This window comes from Embiotoca jacksoni, unplaced genomic scaffold, assembly GCF_022577435.1.
Source record: "Embiotoca jacksoni isolate LCO1_2020_lvr unplaced genomic scaffold, fEmbJac1.0.p SCAF_18, whole genome shotgun sequence".
In the NCBI taxonomy this organism is placed as follows: domain Eukaryota; kingdom Metazoa; phylum Chordata; class Actinopteri; family Embiotocidae; genus Embiotoca; species Embiotoca jacksoni.
The window spans coordinates 6660400-6685258 of NW_027185318.1; the positions used below are offsets into that span (position 1 = coordinate 6660400).

General features: G+C 42.4%; 2 protein-coding genes across 2 annotated transcripts; both read right to left on the reverse strand.

Annotated features, from left to right (window-relative positions):
• Positions 1 to 684: 684 nt before the first annotated feature.
• Positions 685 to 11056, reverse strand: e2f2 (E2F transcription factor 2). The gene is made up of 7 exons (XM_069151816.1): positions 10684 to 11056; positions 5095 to 5194; positions 4169 to 4388; positions 3800 to 3961; positions 3560 to 3674; positions 3200 to 3398; positions 685 to 2641 (listed from the first exon to the last, which is right to left on the reverse strand). Exons 1-7 carry the CDS (start codon positions 10969 to 10971, stop codon positions 2379 to 2381), a joined length of 1347 nt encoding a protein of 448 aa, XP_069007917.1. The 5' UTR covers positions 10972 to 11056; the 3' UTR covers positions 685 to 2378.
• Positions 11057 to 15293: 4237 nt separating this feature from the next.
• On the reverse strand, positions 15294 to 17389 carry id3 (inhibitor of DNA binding 3). The gene is made up of 3 exons (XM_069152415.1): positions 16919 to 17389; positions 16510 to 16583; positions 15294 to 16108 (listed from the first exon to the last, which is right to left on the reverse strand). The coding sequence occupies exons 1-2, from the start codon at positions 17216 to 17218 to the stop codon at positions 16530 to 16532; spliced, it is 354 nt and encodes a 117-aa protein (XP_069008516.1). The 5' UTR covers positions 17219 to 17389; the 3' UTR covers positions 15294 to 16108; positions 16510 to 16529.
• Positions 17390 to 24859: the final 7470 nt, after the last annotated feature.

A 24859-nucleotide genomic window follows, 5' to 3' on the forward strand; every position in this document is an offset into this window, starting at 1 on the left:
ATAAACCAGGATTCATAAATAAAATTATTTCAGGAAAAACGGAGCAAGGTTGGAAGCTCCTTGGATGGACATTATGAGCTTAGACAGTCCTTTTCAAACTGTATCATCCTCTATACATGTTACGCACAAAGAAACTGATAGTTGCATTTAAAATTTAACATTAACAACCAAGTTGTTGATGATAAAATTTGTCATATATTTCATTGCAAAATGTCCTTTCACCCCAGAATGCATTTCCACCATGACCCACTGAACTTTGACCTCCTGGTGGTCCACTCCCTTTTGTGAGCTGGTTTCCAAGGCAACCAGCTCACAAAGAATGATGGTTGTTGTTTTGTCTACCTGTCTGAATGTGTTTATAGCTCCTTCAGTGTCATTGTTACTTTTCATGTCAACTTTTTGTCTCCTCTCGGGGAGTGTCACTTTTTATTAGCTCAACATCCTCAGTGGCCAGACCCCCCGGAAAACACTCCATACTTTTGAGCCTGCGGGCTCCTTCTATAGATTTAGAAGAGGAAATGGTACCTTATGTTGAGGAATTTTACAGCACCAGAGTGAGATCACATTAAGAAATGCATTGCTGAAGTTGGAAAACATTTCTTGTTAGTGCAGATGTACACTCGTTGACATAACATTATGATGATTAAAATATGTTGTAGAAATGCAACAGTATTCCAAGTGTAAACCATGGCTTCAGTATTTATTTAATAACTTCAAACAGACCACACAATATTACAAAATATGAAGTGCTGCATGTCATACAAAAACAGTCAAAAAATTTAGAAAAATAGGTATAAATACAAAACAAATTATGTACAAATACCAAAAAAATAATGCTTATTGAAAAAAATCTACAAATTCTGAATTCATATTCTCTAATCTACATTGTAAAAACGCACACACAAACGCACCACACCCATTTCCCAAGCTGTCAAATACTCACACAAACACACATTTTCAAGTTTTGTTAGGACAGGACAGATAGCTTATCTCTGCAGTTTAGAGGGAAAGCCCAAAAAAAACCACATCAGCATGAAATTCAAATTTTCAAATTTTCTAGACTGCTTAAAAAAACAAAACAAAAAACTGATTAAACAAATAAAAGTCACAGCTGCTCTGACCTCGGGTGCAAGTCTTTGACATTTAAAATTTTTGCATCACAACATGTGGGACAGCATTTACGGGCCTAAAACTTGAACAGTAAAGATACAAAGACATAAATTGCTTCTGTTTCTGCTAGATCAACAAATTGCATTCATTTCTAAACAAGAGGAAAAAGAAATTGATCCTCTAATTAAACTTCATTTACATCAATTAACCTCCTTTCCGCCAAATCTCCAACACAGATGCTGCATCTTATTTATTTTTGGTTATTTCCTAAGAAACACAATTGTAGTTTTATACTTTTGAATCAAAAAATCATTCATTAAAATCAAAAAAATTAACTCAAAACTCAACGCCAAGAAGAGAGAGCGGCCCTCTCGCTCGGTCAGAGATCGTATGCGTTCACAAAGTAGCCATTATCTGTCATCAACCCCGGCTCTGGGTCACAACCTGCACATTTTGGCACAAAGACCTGGCACACAGTTTAAGACAGGGGAGAGCAAAACCTGATCAGACAGCAGCAACATGAGCACCTTCAAAATCAGTTTTATACCTAATATTTATGACATTGTAAGCTGTAGATTCATGTTGATCTACAAAGACAGGCATTAAACAACTCCATCGACAGCTTAATTTGGTCAGCGGTGAAAGCATGACTACTGTTACAAACACACCCTGTGTATGGTTCTCAATGGCTTTAGCTTAATCTTCATCCAGTGATTGAATCCTGTAAAGCTGCACGGCAGATAAAGCTGACATAATACAAGGCTGCCCCCTACGGGCCAAAGACTGGCGCAAACATTTTGACTTTGGAAACAAGGAAGAAAAAAAGTTCCTGAGTTTGTCACACTGCTTGACACCCAAATGTATCAGTTCTTTTGCTGATGATATGATATGCACAATAACCCCTCTATTTTATGAGGTTTAATTTTTTCATTTTTTTTTTTTTTTTTTATCTTTGTAGCGAGGTCTGAAAATGTGACAGAAAATCTGTTTTTTTAAACTGTGGTTCCTAATGGTTGGAGATTTCACATTTCAGACTCAATGCCAGTTCCCTCGCCTAAAAATCAGATCATCTTTACGATATCTAAAAATAATTTTATTAAAATAAACAAAAGAGTTGAATCCTCCTTTGGAATCGCTAACATGAAAACAGGCATGGCAAAAACAATTGATGGCTTCATAGTGTAATATCTCCTGCCCCGAGAAGGCATCATTTAAATACCCCCCCCCCCCTTCTCCCTACATTTGCTTCCCCATCCTTCATCCACACCTCAGCTCTTCAACAAATCACCTAGATCATAGGTGTCGAAGAAATCGGACACTCCCTCGCTGTCCTCCAGGCTCCAGAGGTAATCGTCGTGGTCCAAAGGGGGAGAGAAGCTGACAAAGGGGGTGTTGGGGTCTGTGGTGAAGGAGGTGCCAGGGAGCTGGTCCTCAGTGATCTGGAGCAGGCTTGGCGGCAAACCAAGCAGACCCTCCACGTCAAGCAGAGAGGAAGTGGAGATGGTAACTGGAACTGCTGCAGACACGTTGGCTGGGTTCCAAAAAAACGACAGAAGAGGGGAGACGTTGGACTTTTGTGTTGAGTGTGCATTCCTACTGCACGACACTCACCAACAAAAAGCTTTGGTGAGGCGAGTTTTAGCTGCAATAAAAAAGACTAAACTTCCACCTTCAGTTAAAAACTTATCATTTTAGCCTCATACAACTCTTAAATCTTTGATTTGATTTGATTTGATCCTTCTACGGGTTTTATTTTTAATGTCATCCTTTTCATCAGTATTTTGTATTAATGTTTAACATTTTATTTTGATTGTACCTAATATCTACCTGGTTCCAGCTCCTGAGAGAATGGTAAAGATGTATCTATGGCAACGCTCTGGCAAAAGTCCTACAAATGTATTTCACTGAACTCTAAAAATGCAATTTGACATTTTTTGTTCTGCATTTTCTGCTGTGCATACGTAATTACCCCACAAACCCCAGTGCAGAGGTACAATCAAAACAAGGTGATCTGTCAGCCAGCTTTGGGTACAGAAATAACATCTGAATCATGCCATACAATACAAGACCTTTCAGAATCCCGGCTTACATTCAACAGGCTCCTCTTTGACACTGTAACTTGGCGGTGCCATTGGTGTTGCAGCTGGGGGGCCGAGGGGTTGGGGGAATTCCTTTTTAGGCGTGACAACACTCTTAACGGGGCTGGCGTCTTCAAGACCCTCCTCTGGACATAGGTAGACTTCTATGGGGCCATTTCTACTCTTTAAATAGATCTGTAATGACCCCTGCTGTAAGGAGATGAGGAAACACAAATCAAGTCAATCATTTGCCCGACTATTTGTCAGCATTGACACAAATTAAAGAACTGCATGAAAGGTCTTAGAAACTTGAAAGAGGTGAGAGGAAGGAACCATTAAGGCATAAAATGTTAACAAAGAGCTCATCTCACCCCTGCTGTGTCTGGCACCTCCAGTTTGGTCTCAGCAGGGGCTTTGACAGCGATGACTGTTTGATCTCGGAAACTGGCAATGGAGCGGATGTCCTGGTATGTGACGTAGCCCAACGTACAGCATGGGGTCAAGGGTCACAACAGAAGAAATAGAAATAGAAAGTAGATGTGCGTTTGTGCACGTGTCACTGGACACAGAGGACAACATACATAACCACAAGCCTTGTGTGTAAAGGATATCTCTGGCTGTCTTTATATTCAGTGAGCTGTTTGAGCTGTGTGGTGCTGGACTGAATCAGTTCATCCAGAGATCTCTCTGCTCTCTCCAGGTCTCCCAGCTCTTTCCTCAGGACACGGGCCTTCTCTCCTCCACCTGCACCACCCTCAAATACATCTCCAACCCTAAGAAAAAACAAAAACACATGCACAATCTAATGCAATTCAATCAGCCCAGGAGTAGAAGTAAAAAAAACAACATTGTTAATATGGCAGTATTTATTGCCATGCTTTGTCTCTGTTTGTCCCCTTATCAATAGCTTGATTAGACTTGATTAGTGAATGCCACTGCAACATAAGGTTATTTCAGTGCTCTGCTGTATTTCTCCTTACAGCCACTGGATATTGTTCTTGGACTTCTTTCGGATGAGCTGGACTCCCTCCAGGACGTTGGTGATGTCATAGATGCGTCTCTTTTGGACCTCTAGAACTTCAGTGGCCCAGTTAAGATCAAGTACTCCGTCTGGAGATTCGGCAATCAGACCCACAAATTTCTTGGTCAGCAGGCCCAGTGAGGTGTCGTACCGCGTCCGCTCGCCAGGGGACTTTGGAGCTAAAAGCAAAGATACACAAAAATTGGCAAATAAGAGAAGAACGAAACAGTACAGAGATGCGCAATTGAAATTTTTCCAAACTAATATGCAGTGTGTCCTTCGTTAAGCTGATCGGCCGGTGCCGAGTATTGACTCAAGTACTTATTGAATCAGTCATTCAAGCCTTTGACAGAAAACAAACTATTATGTGACGAGTCAGCTGGCTGTATTACTGCCTAATTGTGACTAATTTTGCATTTTATGTTTCACATCTTAATCACAAATTGTAATATATATTATATCCTGCAAACCTCAACCCAAAAAGATTCCCTCTTTGTTCATATCCCCCATACAATCTTCCAGACCAGTTACCTTCGTGCCCACCCCAAACCGTACCTGACTCACACTGCTGTTAAGTACCACTTCCTGAGAATTATCTCTCTGTAAACATTTTATTGGTCTTTGTATATTGCTCTTCTTATAATTAAGCTTGCTGTAATATGATCTTACTGTTGACCATATTCTACGATTGTAACAACGTTCTGTTGATTGTTTTTGTAATATTAATTTTCCTGTTTTTATGTTCCTCCAACTCCCACGGACCAATGGTCTCTCTTTGATTCGCTTCTTCCTTTTATGCATTGTAATAAAACCATATTTTCGACCCACAAAACCTCCCAACATTAAACCTCGTCCCCTCACATCTGATCCATGTAGGGCACTCACTCCTCGGGCTTGGTATCCTCGCTGCGATGCTGCATTTGCCTTTTGGTGTGCGAAACTCTGGCATGTAAAGAGGGTCTTCTAGATCCAGCTTCCTTTTGGCCTAGAACGAAAAGGGTTTGTGTACATTAGAATAAAACGTATAGTTCTGGCATTTGCGATGAAATAACTATTTTGTCATCATGGTTACATGTAAAGTGTTAATGACATTGAAATCCTTTCTATTTCAAGGTCTGCCAAAAACACTACGTCATCCTACTTGTTTAACACATCTAACGGACTTGTCATAATGTTAAGTTAAAAAGTTGAAATGGCTCAAATGTAGCGTGTAGGGCAGGCCCACATCATCCAAGAAACTGTGACATCATCGCTGGCAAATGGGCTAAATAGGGGTTTGTTGAAAAGTGCCGTGTCGTAAACATGCCAACAACCCTCAAGTGCAGGAACAAAGCACCCCCCTCACACTTTCCCCTCACACTTCAAGAGGGGCTGATTTTGTGTGGCTGTGGGCGGGGTGGGGCGAGGGGGAGAGTGGGCGGGCTGATAAGCTCTCGACCCATCGCCTGCATAACGCCAGGAAGTCCCTGGACTCACTCAATGACCTCATTGAGGCCCTCTCAAGCCTCGAGCTCCTTTCTTCTATGGCTTACCACACACACAGGCGATTACCTGACGATAACTGTACTGTATCGCACACCTCAAAGCATGCAGCTTCAATCAAAATCGCACACGCACAACCTTTGGACTCCAATATAAACCAAACAGCCTTATGATTCTTTTTTTGCAATGGCCTTTAAAATAAAAGTGAAAGTCACAAGATTCAACCCTTTTTTTTCTTCTTCTTCTTAAGATTAAGAAATGATTGACTCTGAAAAATGTCAACACCCTCACATGCAAAATTCCTATCAGTGAATTAATGACACCAACAAAGACAGTTTGCAGTAATCGTTCCTGTCTTGACAGAGTGGACACACAAAAACATCGAAGCGTGGAATTTCACTTTGATGTTCGAGGCACCTCGGTAATTTGGACCTCATTTATCTTTATTGTCTCCTCACAAATACTTGTCAATAATAATGCAGCACATAAGAGTAGCGAGCTGAATTAGCTAACAGGTTTAGGTGGAATTGACTTGACCACGTGTAGATGTTCCTGTGTGAGTGAAAGGGTAACTGAAGGCTGCCTTTGTCCCACTGTGCTCCCTGACATGTCCACCTGTTGACTGGCGACATCTGGAGCAGCACAGCAAGTGTATGTGCAGTGGGGTGGGGCGGGACGGATTTGAATCCATACAGCCTAAAGCCAGCCATACAGTGACTTCAACCAGACACACACCACGGGACGGTGACTTCAGAACAAAATGGTAACTGTTAGCTTTTAACACGACCTCTTTTGAGATTGAAAGCAGAGTTTTTATTGGCTCAGAGTCCAGACAGATGCTGTCAAACACCAGGGGTCTAAGAGAGCAACTACATGATACCGGTTTGACAGCCTACAAGCAGTGACAGGTGTAGTTTAAACAGTTGACTCTCCAGTGTCACGTCACAAATTATCAGCCACTTTTACAAAATAAAATGGAGCTTGTCAAAACTTCCATGACCTAAATGTGCAGATTCAGCAGCACCATGTCGACATTTTCATACTTGTAGGTCTAGAATTTGAGTCACAGCCACAGGCACGGTGACGTGTCGTAAGAAAGGAACCAACCGTTTCACCCTGCAGCTGTGTGCGTTTGGGTGGGGGCTTGGGTGCTCCCTTTATATTTTGCATTCGTGATTTCTCTGGTGAGTCAACCCTGTTACACAAACGCCATTTCATCTCGGGGAAAGATACGTTTGTACAGACCAATGGGGGGAAAAGTGCAACCAGTAAAAAAAATTTTTTTTTAACATTTTACCAGAAAGGTCACAGCTCTGTTTCCTCACATGTGTCATTGGTTAGGGTGTCATATCAGGATATCCAAAACCTTCTGAAAGACTGAATTTGATCATCAGACTCAAGCTTTAACAGAAAAATGTGTTTCAATGGAAGTATGGCGCAGCAAGCCAGTGCTTAGGCCCATTTCTGATGGAAAGTCTGAGTCAGCTACCCTCCTGATTGGTTCTTTATCTGTAAAACTCGCGGTATAACTCCGCTGACGTTTGCTATAGCCTCACCCTGCCTGTCTGCCCAGTTACACCCGAACCCCAGCACGTGGCTTCCGCTGTTTGCTGTGCATTCTTTGGCTGATTCCAGCCACCTCTCCACTGCTGTGGTGAAAGCTCTACAGCAGCGTTTCGCACACGTAAAGTCACAGTCACGTGACGTCTGCAGCCGGGCCTCTCCTCAAACCAACAGACCTTGTCTGTCAGGCTGCACGGGACTCGGATTCCATCCGAGCCGTGGACAAGTCAGTACTCCTCTGTACAGAACCATCCCCCCCCCCCCCCCCTCTTCAGTACCACACCCACAGGTAGTCAAAGAAACACAATATTACCAACATGTCGATCTGCCTATTTGGATCGCTGATGCTGGTGGTGGTGGTGGTGGTAGGGTGGGGACGGGGGCAAAACTGCCCCTATTGAGGTCATTCTGCTCTGGGGCCAACGCTGGCCTGAGGCCGGGGTAAAACAAGGTGAATGATAGCGAGAGAGTGCATACAATTATACAGTTGGCAATGTGACCGATGTAGCAGCCCTGCATCTGTGTGAATGGAGGTGTGTGTGTGTGTGTGGGGGGGGCTGTTATCCCCAGGGGCTCTGAGAAGGTGATTCTAGACAAGTCATAAGAAAGCCCATACAAGAGGGTATGTTCCGACAAAAGTAAGAATTCGTAAAGCTGATATCAAGTGCTCACACAGTTGTGCCAGATTGCCCACATTCCACCGAAGTCGGGACACATGTGACATAAGCAGGGAATAAGTGGTACATTGTTTCTGGTCCATATTATGCCGATGCTTTGTCGTCAAACGGCCATTTGGTTGCATTGCTTGTGGTACACAGATAAATTCATTCATCTTTAGTGCCGCAGATCACCGAGGACGAGGTCAGCTGTCAGAGCGGTCGTCATGCAGAGAGAAAGGCCTTCCGTGGACTTTGAATGGAGGCCTGAGTGCTGTAACACATTTACATCACTATCAAGCCAAAAAGGAAACCAAGTGACGCAGACATTATCAACAGTCTACACACCCTGGTTAACACATGCCAATCACTGATATACTGCCTTTTACTCCACTTTTCGTGATTAATAAGTAGTAAAGACGAGGTGACGTTAAATACAACCGGTCAAATTATCACTGTTTCTTCGCGTGTCTTCGAGTGCACGTCCCTTCGTGAGCACTCTTTCAAGTGTGGGATTATGTATGATCGTTCCACCGGCGTGTTTGTTTGCACTTAAAAGAACTCGGGTTTTCATGTCAAGCAGAGCATCCCGTTACCCAGTCAAAAAAAACCAAACGGTGGTTATTATGTTGTTTAAGTTAAAGGAAGTGAGCTGTGCATGCAGAAACAACACTTCCTGTAACAAGTAGACCATTAAGTGAACAAGCTGTTGTCAGCAAGTACAAGAAGAAACCACAATTTTCCAAGTTCAGTGATGAATTCAAATAATGTCGTTATATCAAATGTATTGGGCATGTTAGCTGCTCTAAGACAACACTTAAAACTGTCAGCTAACATGTCCTGAGTCAGTCAGACACACTGCTTTTATATGTACTCCTTTAGACATAATCATAACCATGACATCCTCACATCTATTGCCATGTCCTGTCATGTATATTAGTCCAAACATCACCCAAACTGACTTCATCTCTTTGTGTCCAAATAAACTGAGAACCTGCTAAGGAAGGAACGAGCATGAGGATCATGACAGCCCACTGATTATTTTTAGAAATGGGAATTAAAAGGGATCATTGGGTGCGGTGCTTCTGTTTCTTTCTTTTTTGACATGCGCAATACATACCAGAAATACGTTTAACCCCCATGTGGTGTAAACTCAAGGCGCTTACCTCTACCTAAAATGATAAGTTTATCTAATTCATTCAAATGTAATGAGGGTGGAGCACTTGTTTCCCCACCAGGTATGCTTTTATTTTGGCGGTGATATAGAGGTATACACCTGTGACAATGCGAAGAAAAAAAACCAACATATGTGCCTTTCTTCAAATCACCTAAAGCAGAAGTTAAAGTGGTCACAACAACTCCAAGCACATTACACATGTATGGAGCAGACGAAGAATAGACGACACTGTTATCGGTGTATAGTATACTGGCTCCTTATCTGTCACCAACTTGATAGCATACGTAGTACATGTATTATAAACCCTGTCAGCCCGCACCGCATCCGAGTCCCTCTGCATTAATCTGGGCGAGTTACAGGCAAACTGTCCGTCACATGAACCGACTGTCGTGCTGGATTGAAGAGGGACATTTTCGGTGTGAATAAAAGTGATAATTCTATCACGTGACATGTACAAATCCACAATTACATACAAATTTGAATAACAATTAGGTTCACCTTGGCCTATGATAAACCAGGTGGCAACCTATTTCTCACTTTACTTATGTCTAACTAATCCTCTTGAAGGGCCACTTAGTGAAGACAGGCTCACAGGGCCGGGGAGGGGGGGTTAACATGAGATTTGGAGACCCTGCACACACACTAACCCCTAACCCCGTTTAGTGTCACTGCGGTTGACTAAGTCCGAACGACTGAAAGGCTGGCGGGCAATGACGACACCAAATATAAGAAACAACAGCAGGTGTGGAGCACTGATACATTGTTGATCCGTTCCTCACAGATCATCCAGATTTTCAAATAGTCCATCAGGAATATGAAGCACGCACTTGGTATACAGCGCAGTTTCAAATGAACAAGTCAGATTGTTAAAAAAAACAACCTGTGGATGATTTTTTTTTTTTTCTGTTTCTAAAAGTATGCTGCTGAGAACATTGTACAAAACATCAGCTCTCAGGAGGGGTGGGGGGGGGGAACACACACCGGTTGCATACCTCTGACCTCCACCTCCTTCCAACGGTCATATCAGCAGGTTACACAGGTCGTGTATTGCCCCAGTGACAGGTGCGGATGGTGCAGCTGTCTATTGTTGCAAGCCCTAAATACAAGTGCTGTGAAACAATGCATTAGGTTGTCTTCTGCAAGCCTGGTCATGGCCCCTGCATTGTTTGGTTGTGTATCAGCTTAACATGCCACACCAGGGGAGGGCAAGCATCCTTTTTTTTTTTTTTTTCCGCCACAAGAGAGGGGCCCCAAACCCTATGAACTGCACCCCCACCCCCACCACCCTCACCCCCTTACCCCTCACCAAACCCATCAAATACACACAAGGGCGTCTGGCTACAGCTGGACTGCGGGTGGAAAAAGATGTCACACACGGCTTTCATGCACATCAGCAGCAGTCACAGCGGCCCCTCCGTGGCTTATCACGTCCAAACACATTTGAATGCGCCCTGCTGAAACATGCATACCAATGGAAATCAAGAACTATTCCTCCCACATGCAGGTTCATTACTCGCTGCATTAACAGTGTGTAGAAGTAGCACAGGCTGGCATTTTGTGGTGTGTGTGTGTGTGTGTGTGTGTTCGATTCCTCACCGGCAGTCGCCCGGAGGATGATCTGATGGGTTTAGCATCGGGTCCGTGGGGGGTTGAATACAGGCTGTTGGCTCTTTGTTCGGCCGCGGCGGTGTTGCAGATCTGGGTGAAATAGCCGGCCGGTACCGTGTTCATCAGCGGGCTGGACAGCGGTCCGGTGCTGAAGAAGTCGGTCTTCACTACGCCGGTGGACAAAACCTTCATCTTCTGCTGCTGCTGCTGAGAGCAGGGAAGACCCACCGCCGGCCGACCCGATGCCGGCGAGACGCCTTTGGGCAGCCGCATCATTTTCCTGAGCAAACTCAAATTAACCGGATTGATCGAGCCGGAGGGAGAAGTGTGCTGTTAGCCGAGCACACGGAGCTGCAAAAAAAAAAAACACACAAAAAAAAAAAAAAAAAAACGTCTGGGAAGTAGCAAGCTGCTGCTGCTACAGTCTTTCTATAGAGACAATGCAATAACAATAAAACAAATAAAAAATAAAATAAGAGCAACTCATACAGCTATGTAAATGCAAACTGCACGAGTTACTCAGGCAATGCGGGCGTGTTTTTTCCTTTATAATAATATTTGTTAGTACATTCAGCAAACTGATCGGTGTTGTTATCCTTTGTCCCGTAACAAAAGTGCAGAGGAAACTTGCCTTACCAGCTATAAAGAATTGCTCGATAAATAAATCAACTATTTTAAACATCCAGTCTTTCAAAGTCCAGTTTCAGAAGTCTTCCAGGTCTCACTGAGATCCGATTCCAGCTGGAGATTTACAACTGATTGTGAGTTCCTGTGATGCGGGATCCGACCCAGTCTGTGAAAGTCTGTCCGTCCACCTCACAGCTCCTCTCGCCATACAAGAGGACAAGAGCTTTTTTTTTTTTTTTTTTTTTTTTTTTTTTTTTTCCTTTTTTTTTTTTTTACCGCCAAACTTCATCCCGCGAAATTTAGATCTCCCGCGGTTAGAGTTCGCCTCTGATTGGCTCGCGGCACGTTCGGCTTGTCACATTTGCATAAAACAGTTGCGCGGTGACGAGGGTCGACTTAAAGGAACAGTAACGTAATATTGGGACGTGGTGTTCTTTTTATTGCCAGGCTGGAATTGAAAACAATGAGGACTTGCATTGGAGATGCCTGACATTACTGTTAACCCACTTTTTCTGGTTTATTATAGGCCATTATAAATAATAATTTGAGCCATACTGGCATCATATACAGTAGCCTAACTTCATTTAAGTCCTTGCCTGTCAATTAATACTTATTTTTTGTCGTGCGGGCATGCTGTTTAAATCAAGAGAACTTTAAGTAATAGTGACAAAACGTACAAATGTATAAAACATGCGGAATTTCAAATACAAACATTGAGTTAAACTTAGTGTTTATGAAAACGTAGGTGTGGTAGAAAGCTCATTGAGGAAGTAGAACAATCAAGTATATTTTCAAATAGTTGGGAACAGATCGATTTATCTGGTTATTAATAAACAATACAAAAAAATGTGTATTAGAAAGGAGATACTTGAAACGTTAAAGGGAAAGTTGGGACAGAAGGCAATTTAGTGGTTGAATATAAATAATATCATGTATAGACTGTATCTTCCTGGAGCATCCCCACATATTAAGAAAGGGGGTGTTTTATTGTCTACATGGGAATCTATATTCTATGCATTCAAAATGTATTGTGTTCCTTGTACAAGGTGTTGCTGGGGATGGTTTGTAGATGATAATTGGATTCACTCAGTACCACTCTTGCTTATTGGCTCAGAGGAGATATTGAAAGAAAACACCACCCTCCCCCTTTCACAGCAGACCCAAGCCATATGACTTGACCCCCATTGGCTAAGACAAAGTAGACTCCCAACCACAGAGAGTCTATTGTCGTTCATTGACTGGAACTACATTTCAAAATGATTAAATTTAAATACGTTTTCAACGCTACGATAAATTAATTGAGCTTATTGTTCAGTTAAGATCGCAGCTATGACTTAATATTCAAAGGACTAAGGGCAAAGGGGAAAAAACTGACCCAGTTGCTTTCTTATCACACTGGATTCGATGAGAAGATACTTCTCAATTGCAGTTGGTTAAGACATTTGTTTTGTCCATCACATTACATTGCAACATTAGAGAGAAGTTGGAGACGGGAAATACTAACAGACTTCAGTGATCACATAGTGCAATTTAAACCATCCCCACCCTCTGTGTCTTCCTCTTTTTCTACATGAAATGCTGCACAACTCATTAGAGATGTTGCATGATCCACAATGATTGGATTTCAGATTAGGGTTTCATTTAGATTGTATGAACCATGCTTGCAGCATCCCAAGATAATGCACTGACCTAAATCTGTTTGATAAAATTATGAGGCAACTCACTTTTCTACCTTACGTGTTCAGGTTTTAATTCTCAGAGAGTTTGGTGAAGAACCAGCACTGATATGGGTATGGAAAGCTATATCAACAAACCTGACTCTACTCATTACTATGATACTTTAAGTAAGTCATTAAAGCCAAAAGGTTATTATCATTTTTTATGATATATCCTTCAAAGCTGTTTTCAAAAGTGAAACACACTTCAGAGTATTTTTTTTTATTAACTTCAAACTGATAAATATGGCCACATGGGAAACATGCACAAAAGTTTGGACTCGTGTGATATGCCTGAAACTGCAGCTCACTTGTGCGGCCTGACAAACAGAAAACATGCTGTCACATCAAAATGTGCTTTTGTTTGACACTTGCCAAAACTTGTCCATGGCATCCAAATCTGATTGCGAGTTGGTTGCATGCAGCTCATGTGTCTCGTGAAGTACTTAAAGTGCATTTTGGCCTGAGTTTCTTCACTTCACACACAGTATTCTCTGTCTGACATCAATTTGGATTTGTTTCAAGCTCAGTGGATTCCACTGAACTTCCCACTGCCAAGGTTCATTTTGACATTTAGAGCAATGAGCTTATCTTGTGTTGCTTGCCTTCCTGGGATGTCAAGAGGACACACATTGCTGCATCTGCACCCCCATCTTGTGGTGTGACCTGGCACCTGGTCTTTCTGTTTTGGCCTTAAACACCTCCTCCTCATCTTTACCCTGGATCTTCAGGAGACGTTTCCTCAGGGCCTCCACGTCCTCAAGCAGGGACGAGTTGCTGCCTTCTGCCTGGATGACCTTGTCCTGCAGAGGAGACAGTTCAACCATTCATTAAATATTCTCATGTACTGTATTTCTATTTCACATGACTCCACACGCTGCCTCTGAAACACACACACACACACACACACACACACACACACACACACACACACACACACACACACACACACACACCAAGTTCAACCTCGGTATTTTCAAGCTATCAAATCATCCACATGTTCTAATAAAAATGTATGAAGTAGATATATCATGTCTAATGCAGTCTAATAACCCTGTGACACATATTATCATTGTAAGTATCAGTGAAGTGTTGATTCTGCTTTGTGCTCATTTTCAGGCCATTGCTTGTAATTTGAATATACATTAAGGTTTTGATAGCATGCTGTTCCCTCAAATGAGGGATGTGATTTAGAATGCAAAGTTGCAGCAACACCCATTCGATTATTCGAGTTTTAATAAAGTTCAACAATCCTCCAACAGAAAAGTAAATACGATTCCCACAAAGATGGTATCTATTGCGAAATGTATATAATATTACCTCTGGGTTCATTTCCCAATCATGTCTGTGTGCTGTTTGTCAAAGCTGTACCCACCGGTTTGACAAATCATTCCTTTAGCCAATAACTTCTTTTTACCACTAGATGGAGCTGCAATGTCATTATCAGCAGTAGTCTGAAGGTTACAATTAGGTCATGGTGTTTAACTCTTGAAAATACTTGAGAATGATGTTTTTGTTTGTTGCCTCTTTTCCAGTTTTGCAAGACTATAAATACAAACATAAGCAGTAAAACCACAAAACCTCCCTTAAGTGTAACTAATGATCCAGATGAAGAACTGCAGTCTGTGCCAGCATTTATATTCCTGAAATACCAGAGAAATCCACAAGGCAGAGTATTGTTCAGCTTTTCAGACCAGTTAACCAACATTTTCCATTGCCCGTGTTATTAGTAGACCACTGCTTCTAAATTTTATGTAAGTATTAAAGCATCAAAAAGTTACACACCTACTCACATTAGATTTATTAAGTGTTCTAAAAGGTAGTTTTTTAAAAAAAATTATTATTATTATTTTATGAATGCTACTTCAGGGATGATGCATTTACATGGTCAGAGCAGCATACTTTACATGCTGATCTGGTGTCATGCAGGTCGATAATAATGGTTATCAAGATTTATGACTCATCAGGTCCGTTGGTTTATGATCACAACACTCTCTTTTTAACACCATTTAGGAAGTTGAAGTGCTTTTAACTGGTGGTAACTTTCTTTGGAAAAATAGAAGCAGTGACAGGAAACTCCCTTTGTTTGATTTCCAACCACTGAACCTCAAGATTCATCTGAATACATCCTGTTGTATCAGCATTTCACTGTCATCTGAAGCCAGAAAGTCTCGTCAGCATCACCCCTTTGTCTTTCTGAAAACACAACTAGCTCCAGCTCATTCATTATTTCATACCAAATACGCAGCACACGGGTAACTGTTTCACATCCTTTTTTTTTTTTTTATTTCATTACATAAGAACATACATACAAAGCAAACTTTATAATAAAGAGTTTATGAAACTCACAACACGTTGTCTGTAGAAATACCACAATCCCTACAAACATTTACAATTAACTCTAGTATAGAGTTCTGATTATACCTATGAAGACTCAAACTCCCATTCAAAAAAAAAAAAAAAATACCGACATCCAAATTGACTTGCACCTTACATACCCACTGCAGATATGTACACATTCTTAAGAAGTTTTAACAGTCTCCAGATCATTAGAAAATTATTTTTTTGGGGGGTGTGGGGGAGATAATTAAGTAAGGTGATGTGACACTTGGTGTTGATAAGGTTCAGGTTGGGTGTGGAGATGAGCCCACGAAAAGTTTGTTTGGAATGCATTAAAAAGGGAAAAGGAAATAAAATGGACAATGTACCAAGATTTCTACTTCTATCTCTAAGTAATCCCAGGTTTGAGAGAGAGGAAGGCATACAAAGCTGGTCGCTTTCAGTTTCCAATCCTGGCTTCTGCTTTGGTGTGTTGATTTGTCTGTCCAGGGGCCAAAGAATGAGTCTCTGTTTTCTTGCTCATGCACTACTGTTGATCCCCACTCATCTAGGAAACAGTCCACTTTTTTCTCTTTTCCTTTCTTTCTTTTGTCCTTTCTTTCTTTAAACCCTCCACCTCCTCTTTCTTCTTCTTCTTCTTCTTCTTCTTCTCTCCCAAATACCTATCCCACCCTTTCTGCCCCTCTTGTCCTCTTGCCCGGAGTGAAGTGGAGACATGTGTTTCCCTGCACCTGCATGGAGAGAAAGGAAGAAAAGTGAAGTCAGATCTCACCCTCCCTCTCTCCCTCCCTGCAGAGGGGAGCAGACAGCCTGGCGCCGAGCATGGAACTTTCATTAACCCCAGGCAGATAGCAATGAATCCGCTACACAATCACTGGCCTGTCTAATTGGCAACCGTGGTGAATGTGGAGGGAAGGGAGACCTTCATTTCTAAGCACATCAATGCTTACACTATTCTCTCTGGTATTCCAAGTTTTATTTTAACTTATTTAATTTCCAAAGTCAACACAGGACACCGACGTGGCTTAATTCTAAGCGAACCATCTGAGGGCAGTACGTTTCCAAGCACATCTATCTAGTGGTTTTATTCAATTACGAAGATGTTAGGATTAATTAGAAGATAAATACGTACCATAATTTCCCATCCTCATCCTAATGGCACAACCGCCCTTCTTCTTTGGAGAAATTGCGCGTAAGATCCGCAGTCTGGAGAGAGAACAGAGGGGGGAGGGGGGGGGGGGACAGTTTTAAACGCTGGAAATAACAGTATTCTAATTAATAAGAGAATAAGTGTCTGAGCAAAAGTGTAATAACAGAAAGTGTAATTTGCTTCTGTGCCCGACAGTCTTAAATAGATCGGCGCCGTGTGCAAACGAATCAAGATTAAACATGAAATCAATACCAGAGCATTGACTTGAATTTAAATTATTTTAAAGGTCAATACAGAAATGTGTTACAGAAGAGTTGCTGTCAGTTTCGGAACAAGCATCAACCCCCCCCCCCCCCCAAAAAAAAAAAAACAAAAAAAAAAACCCTCTCACCTTTATTGACAAAACCATCTCCGGCGTGGCTGTGTCCTCCGCCTCCAACGCGATCTGCAGGTCGAAGATGTAGTCAATAACATGTTGCAGGATCTCCACCTGGCTGACCGACTTGTTCTGCGGGATGCTCGGAACCAGCTCCTTCAGCTTGGAGTAGCAGTCGTTCATGTCGCACAGGGGGCTCACCGGCTCGTCCAAACAGGAGTGTTTATTCCGGCTGATGGCGAGACTTTGCTCCGAAATACAGCACACGGCTTTGTAGCAGCTCCTCACCGAGCGGACGGGACTGATGGCTTTCATGGTGAAAAACGCGGGCGAAACAACAACAACAAAAAAAATACAATCAAGAGACTCGGCTTGATGCAAGTTGGCGATGGTTTTCTCCCTGTTGAGATCTCCCGATCACTGTCCTGAAGAGCTACAATGCTGTGACAGCGACGTACAGTTAGGTTTTTATACACTGCGCTCCAACAAACGCCCCCTTTCTCGCATCGTACTCTGATTGGCCGGAGTAACAACCAAACCCATTCTCATTGGCTAATATCACCTTGTGGAAGGGTTGGAAAGAATGAGGAAATCAGGCTGGGATGCCTGAAGGGGATTGTCAATCAATCTTTCGAACTTTGTATATTTCAAATAAATAACACGAGTGGCCCACATTGGGAACTTTGTATATTTCAAATAAATACTAGTGTTATTTATTTTTGAAATATATAACGTTCCCAAATGTGGGCCACTTTACAAGTATAGATGGCTCCCCAGTAAAGGAGGATTACTTTTTAAAGTTTTAAACTGTCATTCTAAGGGAGAAACAGCGAGGAGAGTGGCTGTTAAATGATTGATTCGAGTTGTTTCTGTCCCACTCTGGTTTTGGCTCATCACTATATGCTATAAGTTTCACTCCGTGTCAGTGATTCCAACCCTTGAAAACACTTCATCAAACTGCATATCTTTAGTAAATACAGCATGTATAAATGTACACGTATATATGGGCTACATATGTATATAGGCTATATGTAGTTGTAGCCTACATTTAACATCTTATGGTTTTCCCAATTTTAGGACGCACTGCCTCAAAACGTTCAAATGCAAAAATAAAATACTGAACATTTGTAGAAAATAGGTAAAAGGTCAGTCGTACAGTTATTTCTAGAATCAATCAAGAATGTTTGATAATTAGATATGGATTTATTGACTTGACTTTTCGTGCGTTTGAAGTTTTAAGGTTATGCCCATATAGCCACATTATATGCCAACAGTATAGCTAATCAAAATGTCTTTTACGATATATTACTAAGTCGGCACGCGCTTAAGCTGTCAAGTCACTTACTGCCAAAATCTAACCTCCTTTGGGTGAAACTGTTTCATAAAACTTATATTTTAACAATACCAAAATGTTGCTGCCTTTTAGTTTACATCAAAGCACGTCCCGTTCTGCTCCTATTTGGGTCTTATTTTCCCCTTTTCTCACAATCCTGTTTTGTGGAGGAATGCAGGCCTGAGCCAGCTGTGTGTCCTATCCCGGCCCAGCTGTGTTGATCTAACGCGCCAGTCCCAGACATGCTGGCGCCAGCCTCCCGACGTCATCCATTCACCCCGACGCGCACTCCCCTCTTTGGCAGACGGCCCGCCCTCCCCCGTGAACCGTCAGAGGGGAGAGAAGCAGAGGCGCTCGGAGATCGGATTGGCTGACCGCTTCTGTCACTCACGGACAAGGCGCGACTGCAGTTGCTCTCAGGAGAAAATTAAGGGAAAAGTCTTTCCAAATACTCCATAACGTTTGTAATGACGAATACGTCAACACTGCTCAGAGACGAAGCTCATCACGAACAGCAGTGTTCAGCCACGATAGATAGTCAACATGTGATCATTGTTGAAGCCGGGACTAATCCAAATTGAACTTTTATACTGTCAAGTCAATCAAAACGTTTTTGTGCAGAATTTAGTGCGGCTGCTCATTTTTGTGCGTGCCAGAATAGAAGCCTGTGTGAGATCAAAGTCTCACCCACTCAGAACTGTACAATCCACTTTATCGGATAACCTTATCAAATTAAAGCGATGCTGTTCGCAAATTTGACATGGTATCTCCTCAAAGGCTACAAGAGTGGCAGATTAAATATAATACCGTGTTCAAGTAAATACGAGCACATCATAATCTTATTAACATTCTGGACACATTTGTGCGTAAATACGCACGGCTGGAGATATCCCCCCAATTATGCAGAGGCTTAACAGATGTTCGAGTCACTGCCTTCTTCCTTCTTCACCCTTCCCTCCTCCTCCCCACCAACCACTGACCCTGTATGACAAGTCGCTGAGCGACCTCACTTTAGAGCAAACCATAATATTGAACCGTGAGATAGGACTTCGATCCAGTGCTATTTTTGAAGATAGGCCCAAATTGTGTGAGCTGCGCAGAGTATCCAAACAAGACTTTGACCTTAAATATCTTTTTTAAATATGTCAAGGGAGGAAAAATATTGCTTGAAAATTTCCAGCTCTGGTGGGAAAATAATTGTTTGTATTTGCTGACCAAACTGCTGGGGCAAAGGTTTGGCGTTTGGGATTACAGGCCTCCACGCAGAGCTGAAATAAACATTCAATTCCAAATTTGAGTTTGATTATCCACTGAATTGGCAGTCACGTTAAGAGCTATTTCTAGGATGTCCAAAAAAAAAAAAATGCCTACAGAGTATTTTCCTCGGGTACCATCGCCCGTCTGCAGATTTCTGATTTCCCAGTGCCTAAATCTGTGCGAAACACACATACTCACACACGCGCTGGTGTGTCTGGGCAGGGATCAGGTGCTTGTCGGAAAGGCCCCGGACACAATCGGGTCTCTCTTTCAATGGATGGGAGAATTCCGAGCCCGGCGTCAGTGAGTCTGCCTCTCTCCCCGCCCTCCCTTTCCCTCTCCCTCTCCCTCTCCCTGCTCCTCCGTGCAGCTGGACGCAGACAATCAAGCCATCAACAATCGCCACGCATAATTAGCTGCACCACCCCCACCCCCCTCTCTCTTTCAATTAAATTTCAATCCACTATATTTCCTTTACAGCCGATGAAAAAAAAAAGATATCTTATAATACCAAAAATACGAAACATCAGCTCCACTTTCATAAAAAAAAAAAAAAAAAAAAAAAAAAAAAAAAAGTGTTTCCATATGCCAAGGGGTCAGAATCTCACCCCCTCCACTCATCTTTACCTCTCAAAGCACCTTGTTTCAACATAAACAAAGTGTCTCCTTTTACCCCTGCTAACAACAGAGCAGAGGAGTGTAGAGTAACAGACAGAAGGAGGGAGCAAGACAGAGAGGCAAAACCACCACACTGTCATGTGGGGAGGCAGTGTTGTATACAGAAGAGTATCTTTTTCATCCACAAGTGCAGGCCCATCTTGGGGGATAATTAAGTGGCAAGAAACACAGTGAAACTTAATTCTTTGTATCCCTTGTGTGTGTGTGTGTGTGTGTGTGTGTGTGTGTGTGTGTGTGTGTGTGTGTGTGTCATGCAGGATTCCTCCTCCTCTGCTCAGCGTTTTCACTCTGTCCTTCATCAAAGACGTTTCAGTCTTCTCTATCAGCTTTGAACAGCCTACAGATCCCGAGCTTTTGTCCCTCATGACCCAGGCAGTGACATGACATTTCATGCACATTGTTGTTTTCTAATAGTCACTTGTTATTTTATGTTAGACTCTCTTGTTCAAACTTGTGCATAATGATCTAGCTGGAATTGTAGATGAGAGGGTACCTAATACAACAGAAAGAAAAACTCGCCCAGATGTCATTCACGGATTCAGTCACTCATCCCGCTCCGAGCCCACTGTGGTCGTGAGGCGAGGAGGCATGGCACACTATCTATTCTGTATCATGTTTTGAGCAATTTTATGTCTATCTCTATAACACTGAGGTTGTTTGGTTAATACTAAAATATTCTATGTCTGAGTTAAGCCAGTTTACATAACTACATCATATGGGGCTGGAACTGCCCTGATCAAATCCAGCAGTTGACAAAATGCAAATATGACTAACACATTTTCTCCATGAGGTCTGAATATGGACAAAATGTGTAAACAGCGCTTCTGGATCTTTGTTTTGCCTCTGAATAGGAGCCATTTTTAATTGCCCGGTACAGTAAATGGCACACAATTTGGCAGCATGATGCCCTATAAAGAAGGTGTCCCATTAAACTTACCTTGACAGAAATACAGTGTTTCCAGCTGCTATAAAAAATATGGTGCTCGCATGTTAAATCACAACATAACACCTGGCTGAAGTCAGCAACAGAAGGCAAAAGGCTGTTGTTTCATACTACAGGGGCTGTCCATTGTGGGAACTGGGTTGTTGTTATTATTGTGGCCCTGTCCGTGTCCTTGGGTGTGAGTATTTTACTCCTCTCTTCATGCAGGAATACATCGAGGCAGTGGAACAGCAGCAGGTGGGACGCGAGCCACAGAAGGCCGTAAAGCCCATGGCCACCACAATGGGCCAAAACAAGCTGAGTGTAATGTTGAGTGTCACTATATGATTGGAGGGGCTGCCAAGTGCTGGTCACATTATTGTTGTGTCGTTTTCATCAACTGACTGGAACAGTTGGTTTACTCTGCAGCCGTCCAATGAGGATAAACATCTGGCTTTGTGTAAGCAAGGCCAGACTTGGTGATTGTGGTCGGGGCCAGTTGGTGTAGGCGAGAGTGATCTGATTAGTCACAACACTTTCAGTCAGTCTCCAGCACATTTTAGATGGTCATTTTTAATGATCAAGTTGAATCATTCAGAAGACACCAACAGACCAAAAGACTTTCAATAAGACAGACCAAGAAAATATATTTTCAGCCACTCAAGAGTTGACATTGAGCTTGCTGCTCTGGACTGTGATTGGATGACCATTAATGGAAGCACTGCAGGCCCAAATCTGTCCTCTAAAACAATTCCTCTGTTTTCAAAACTGCAAAGCCGGAGTGTCTGCAGACAAACCCGGCTGTGTCTACAAGCTGTCTCCACATTGGGAAGAACGAGTCTGATCCAGTCTCTACTTGGTCTCACCCATTGTGGAGCTACGTCCTTAATCTCTAACCAAAAACAAGGACCACGTAACAATTTGTAGATTACTACCAGATGATGACTATATAATTTTTTTTTATTTTTTTATTTTTTACAAATGCTGTTACTACTGCTGTTTTGCAAGAGGGGTATTTGTGGTAAATAGGCTACACTTTAAACTCACTTGAACTAGAATTTAGACCTGGTATTTAAGGACTGTCTGGATCCATGTTTTGTGAGATCCCACACAGTGTGGCTTGCACATAAAGTGTGTTTGAAAGTGGGATCCAAATCTGTTCCTGCTCCAAACAAAGTCCACTTTGGCAGCCGAACTGCAGCTTGATCTGTTCATTTAAAGACTTTCAAGCTAGCTGAAGGAGAAGCCTGCAAGTTGCGGTGCAAAAGAGGCGACTGAAATGGAAACAAACCAGTCCGAACATTTCTGACCAATTACAATGGTGTATTAAGTTGCAGTGAAAGAAGTCGGGTGAAAATTTTTACAAGTCGGACTTGCCAGCATCTGCTCGCTGACGTGATCGAGGCCAAATGCGGCTTTTCATTTTCCCCACAGACCCCACACAAGTTCATGTGCTTTTTGTGAGGGGAAGACACGGACTGGGGGTGCAAGATGGGGAGATACAAACAGGAAATTTGTTTGGGTGATCAGGAAGCAGAGTCCAATGAAGAGAACAAACTGAGAGAGGCAGAGAAAATTAGTGTGTAAAATGTCTTGAGGGACAGTCTTGAGGGTGAGTGACTGAGAGGAGAAAGAGATGCTCAGACTGTGAAAGAAAGGGAGGGATTGAGGGAAAGCAAGATGTAGAGACCTCTGACGTCGCTGCGACTGCTGCTTCAGGGGTTCAGCTGGTCAGGCTTCACAGAAACATACATACAGAGGCCATTAGGTCCCTGGTGGGTATCTCTGCACCTGTGTGTGTGTGTGTGTGTGTGTGTGTGTGTGTGTGTGTGTGTGTGTGTGTGTGTGTCATGTGTTTCTAGGTCAAGTGGGTCCCTGAAATCCAAGATGAACCACAGGAGTGACTTTCGCCGTCTGTCACTGATGTTTTATTCTTCTTCCCTCTGTCCCCACCTCCCTACACACACACACACACACACACACACACACACACACACACACACACACACACACACACACACACACACACACACTTGCCACCCCTCCTTGTTTCTCTTGTCTGTTCCTTGTGCTACTAATGAATTGAAACGGTGCAGACTGAGACACAGCTGATTCCCCCCACTCCTCCACACACACACACACACACACACACACACACACACACACACACACACTGAAACACATACTTACCCTTTCTTAATCTGGGTCAGTGGTGCCCCTCTTGGTCACCCCTGGCGGAGCCCTCCAGACAGAGGGGGCAGAGTGGGAGCAGAGAGGTCTGGGCTCTCAGTGACCTGATTAAAAGCTTTTCTACAGACTACTGAGCTCCGTAACCAATCAAACACAACACACACCCTGGCCTCGCTCCTGGACAGCCTCTCGTTCTTTCTGGCTGTCAAATACTTGTCTGCTTACTGTATATCCATTTAGAGTGAATGATAATCTCTAATAGGTGATTGTGTGTTTTCTGTGTACCTGCACCCCTTCAAAACACATTTGTGGTATAAATCAGGATGCCGTGTGTGAACGCCATCATGGGATGGACATGCAGACTCTGGGAAAATGGACACTCTGCCAGATGGTCAGCTCTGCTTCGCCATGTTCAGGAATTATGGAGTAAATTGTAACTTCCATAAATATCACCTCACTAAGTTTATAATGATGCTGTGTATTTTGCTGTGAAAGTTACTTATGTTCTTGTTCTGCCTGTGAACCATTATAGACCCTAACCCAGACTATGAGAAACCCTTCTCCCACTCTGACCCTTTGAAAAAAAATAAAATAAATCTAAAATCTATTAAAGCATTATTTCTGAAAATAAAAGCTGAAGTACCACAAGCATGAGTCACTCCTAAAAAGAGTAACACTACCAGGAAATTCCTATGTTTAGCCGTGTCTTGTATTATGGACATTTCCTGCTAACATTCCCTGGTTCCTCTGTAATTACTGAAAATATCCTTGCACCACTAAGTTAAGAGTCTGGCCAAAGTGGAGGGTCAAAGCCACTCAAGATTTCTAAAAATGTTGCTTCCGCCGATCCTCCACAATGGCCAAAAGAGGAATAAAGCCTCTGGAAGCGAGTGAGTTCTCACAAAATTGAGACACTGAGGCTTAACAAAAAAAAAAAAAATCATTCATACAGCAACACAGAAACAAAAATTGAAGACTGTAATTCAAACAAAGCTGACACACACAGCATAAACGGTTCACACAAATGATAAAAACATATTGCATTAATCACCATATGGCGTTTAGTCATGGTGAACTGAATAGCTTTATTCGCCCAGCTTCTGAAATATTTGTGTCTCCGATATCTTTCTCCACCCCAGGAAAAGGGAATTTAATTTGTGTTGCTCACAGCAACAACGTTTCCTTTTAGAAACAGTATTAACTCTAATGACGCTAATTTACAATTGTCATCAGGACTATGACCAATTAATAGTTAAAAAAGTGTTAATGACGACTGTGGATTACACACAGTAACCGGAATTTCCATTAACTTCATTTGAATTAGGACAGAGAGAGTTTCTTGATGGTTAAGTGCTCTGAGGTGGTATCCAGAGGGGTTGTACAGCATTACAAAATACAGTCATCTCATTCATTTCAATACACTAATGTGTTGTTCAGCTGGCAAGAAAGCCAAACCATGCTTTTGCCAAAACACCCTGTGATAGTCGGTCACCTGCATTTGCACAATCCTGATTTTTTTTTTTAAGTATTTTTTTTTTTAAAACTCTTGACACTGAAATTTTTATAGATTTTTCCA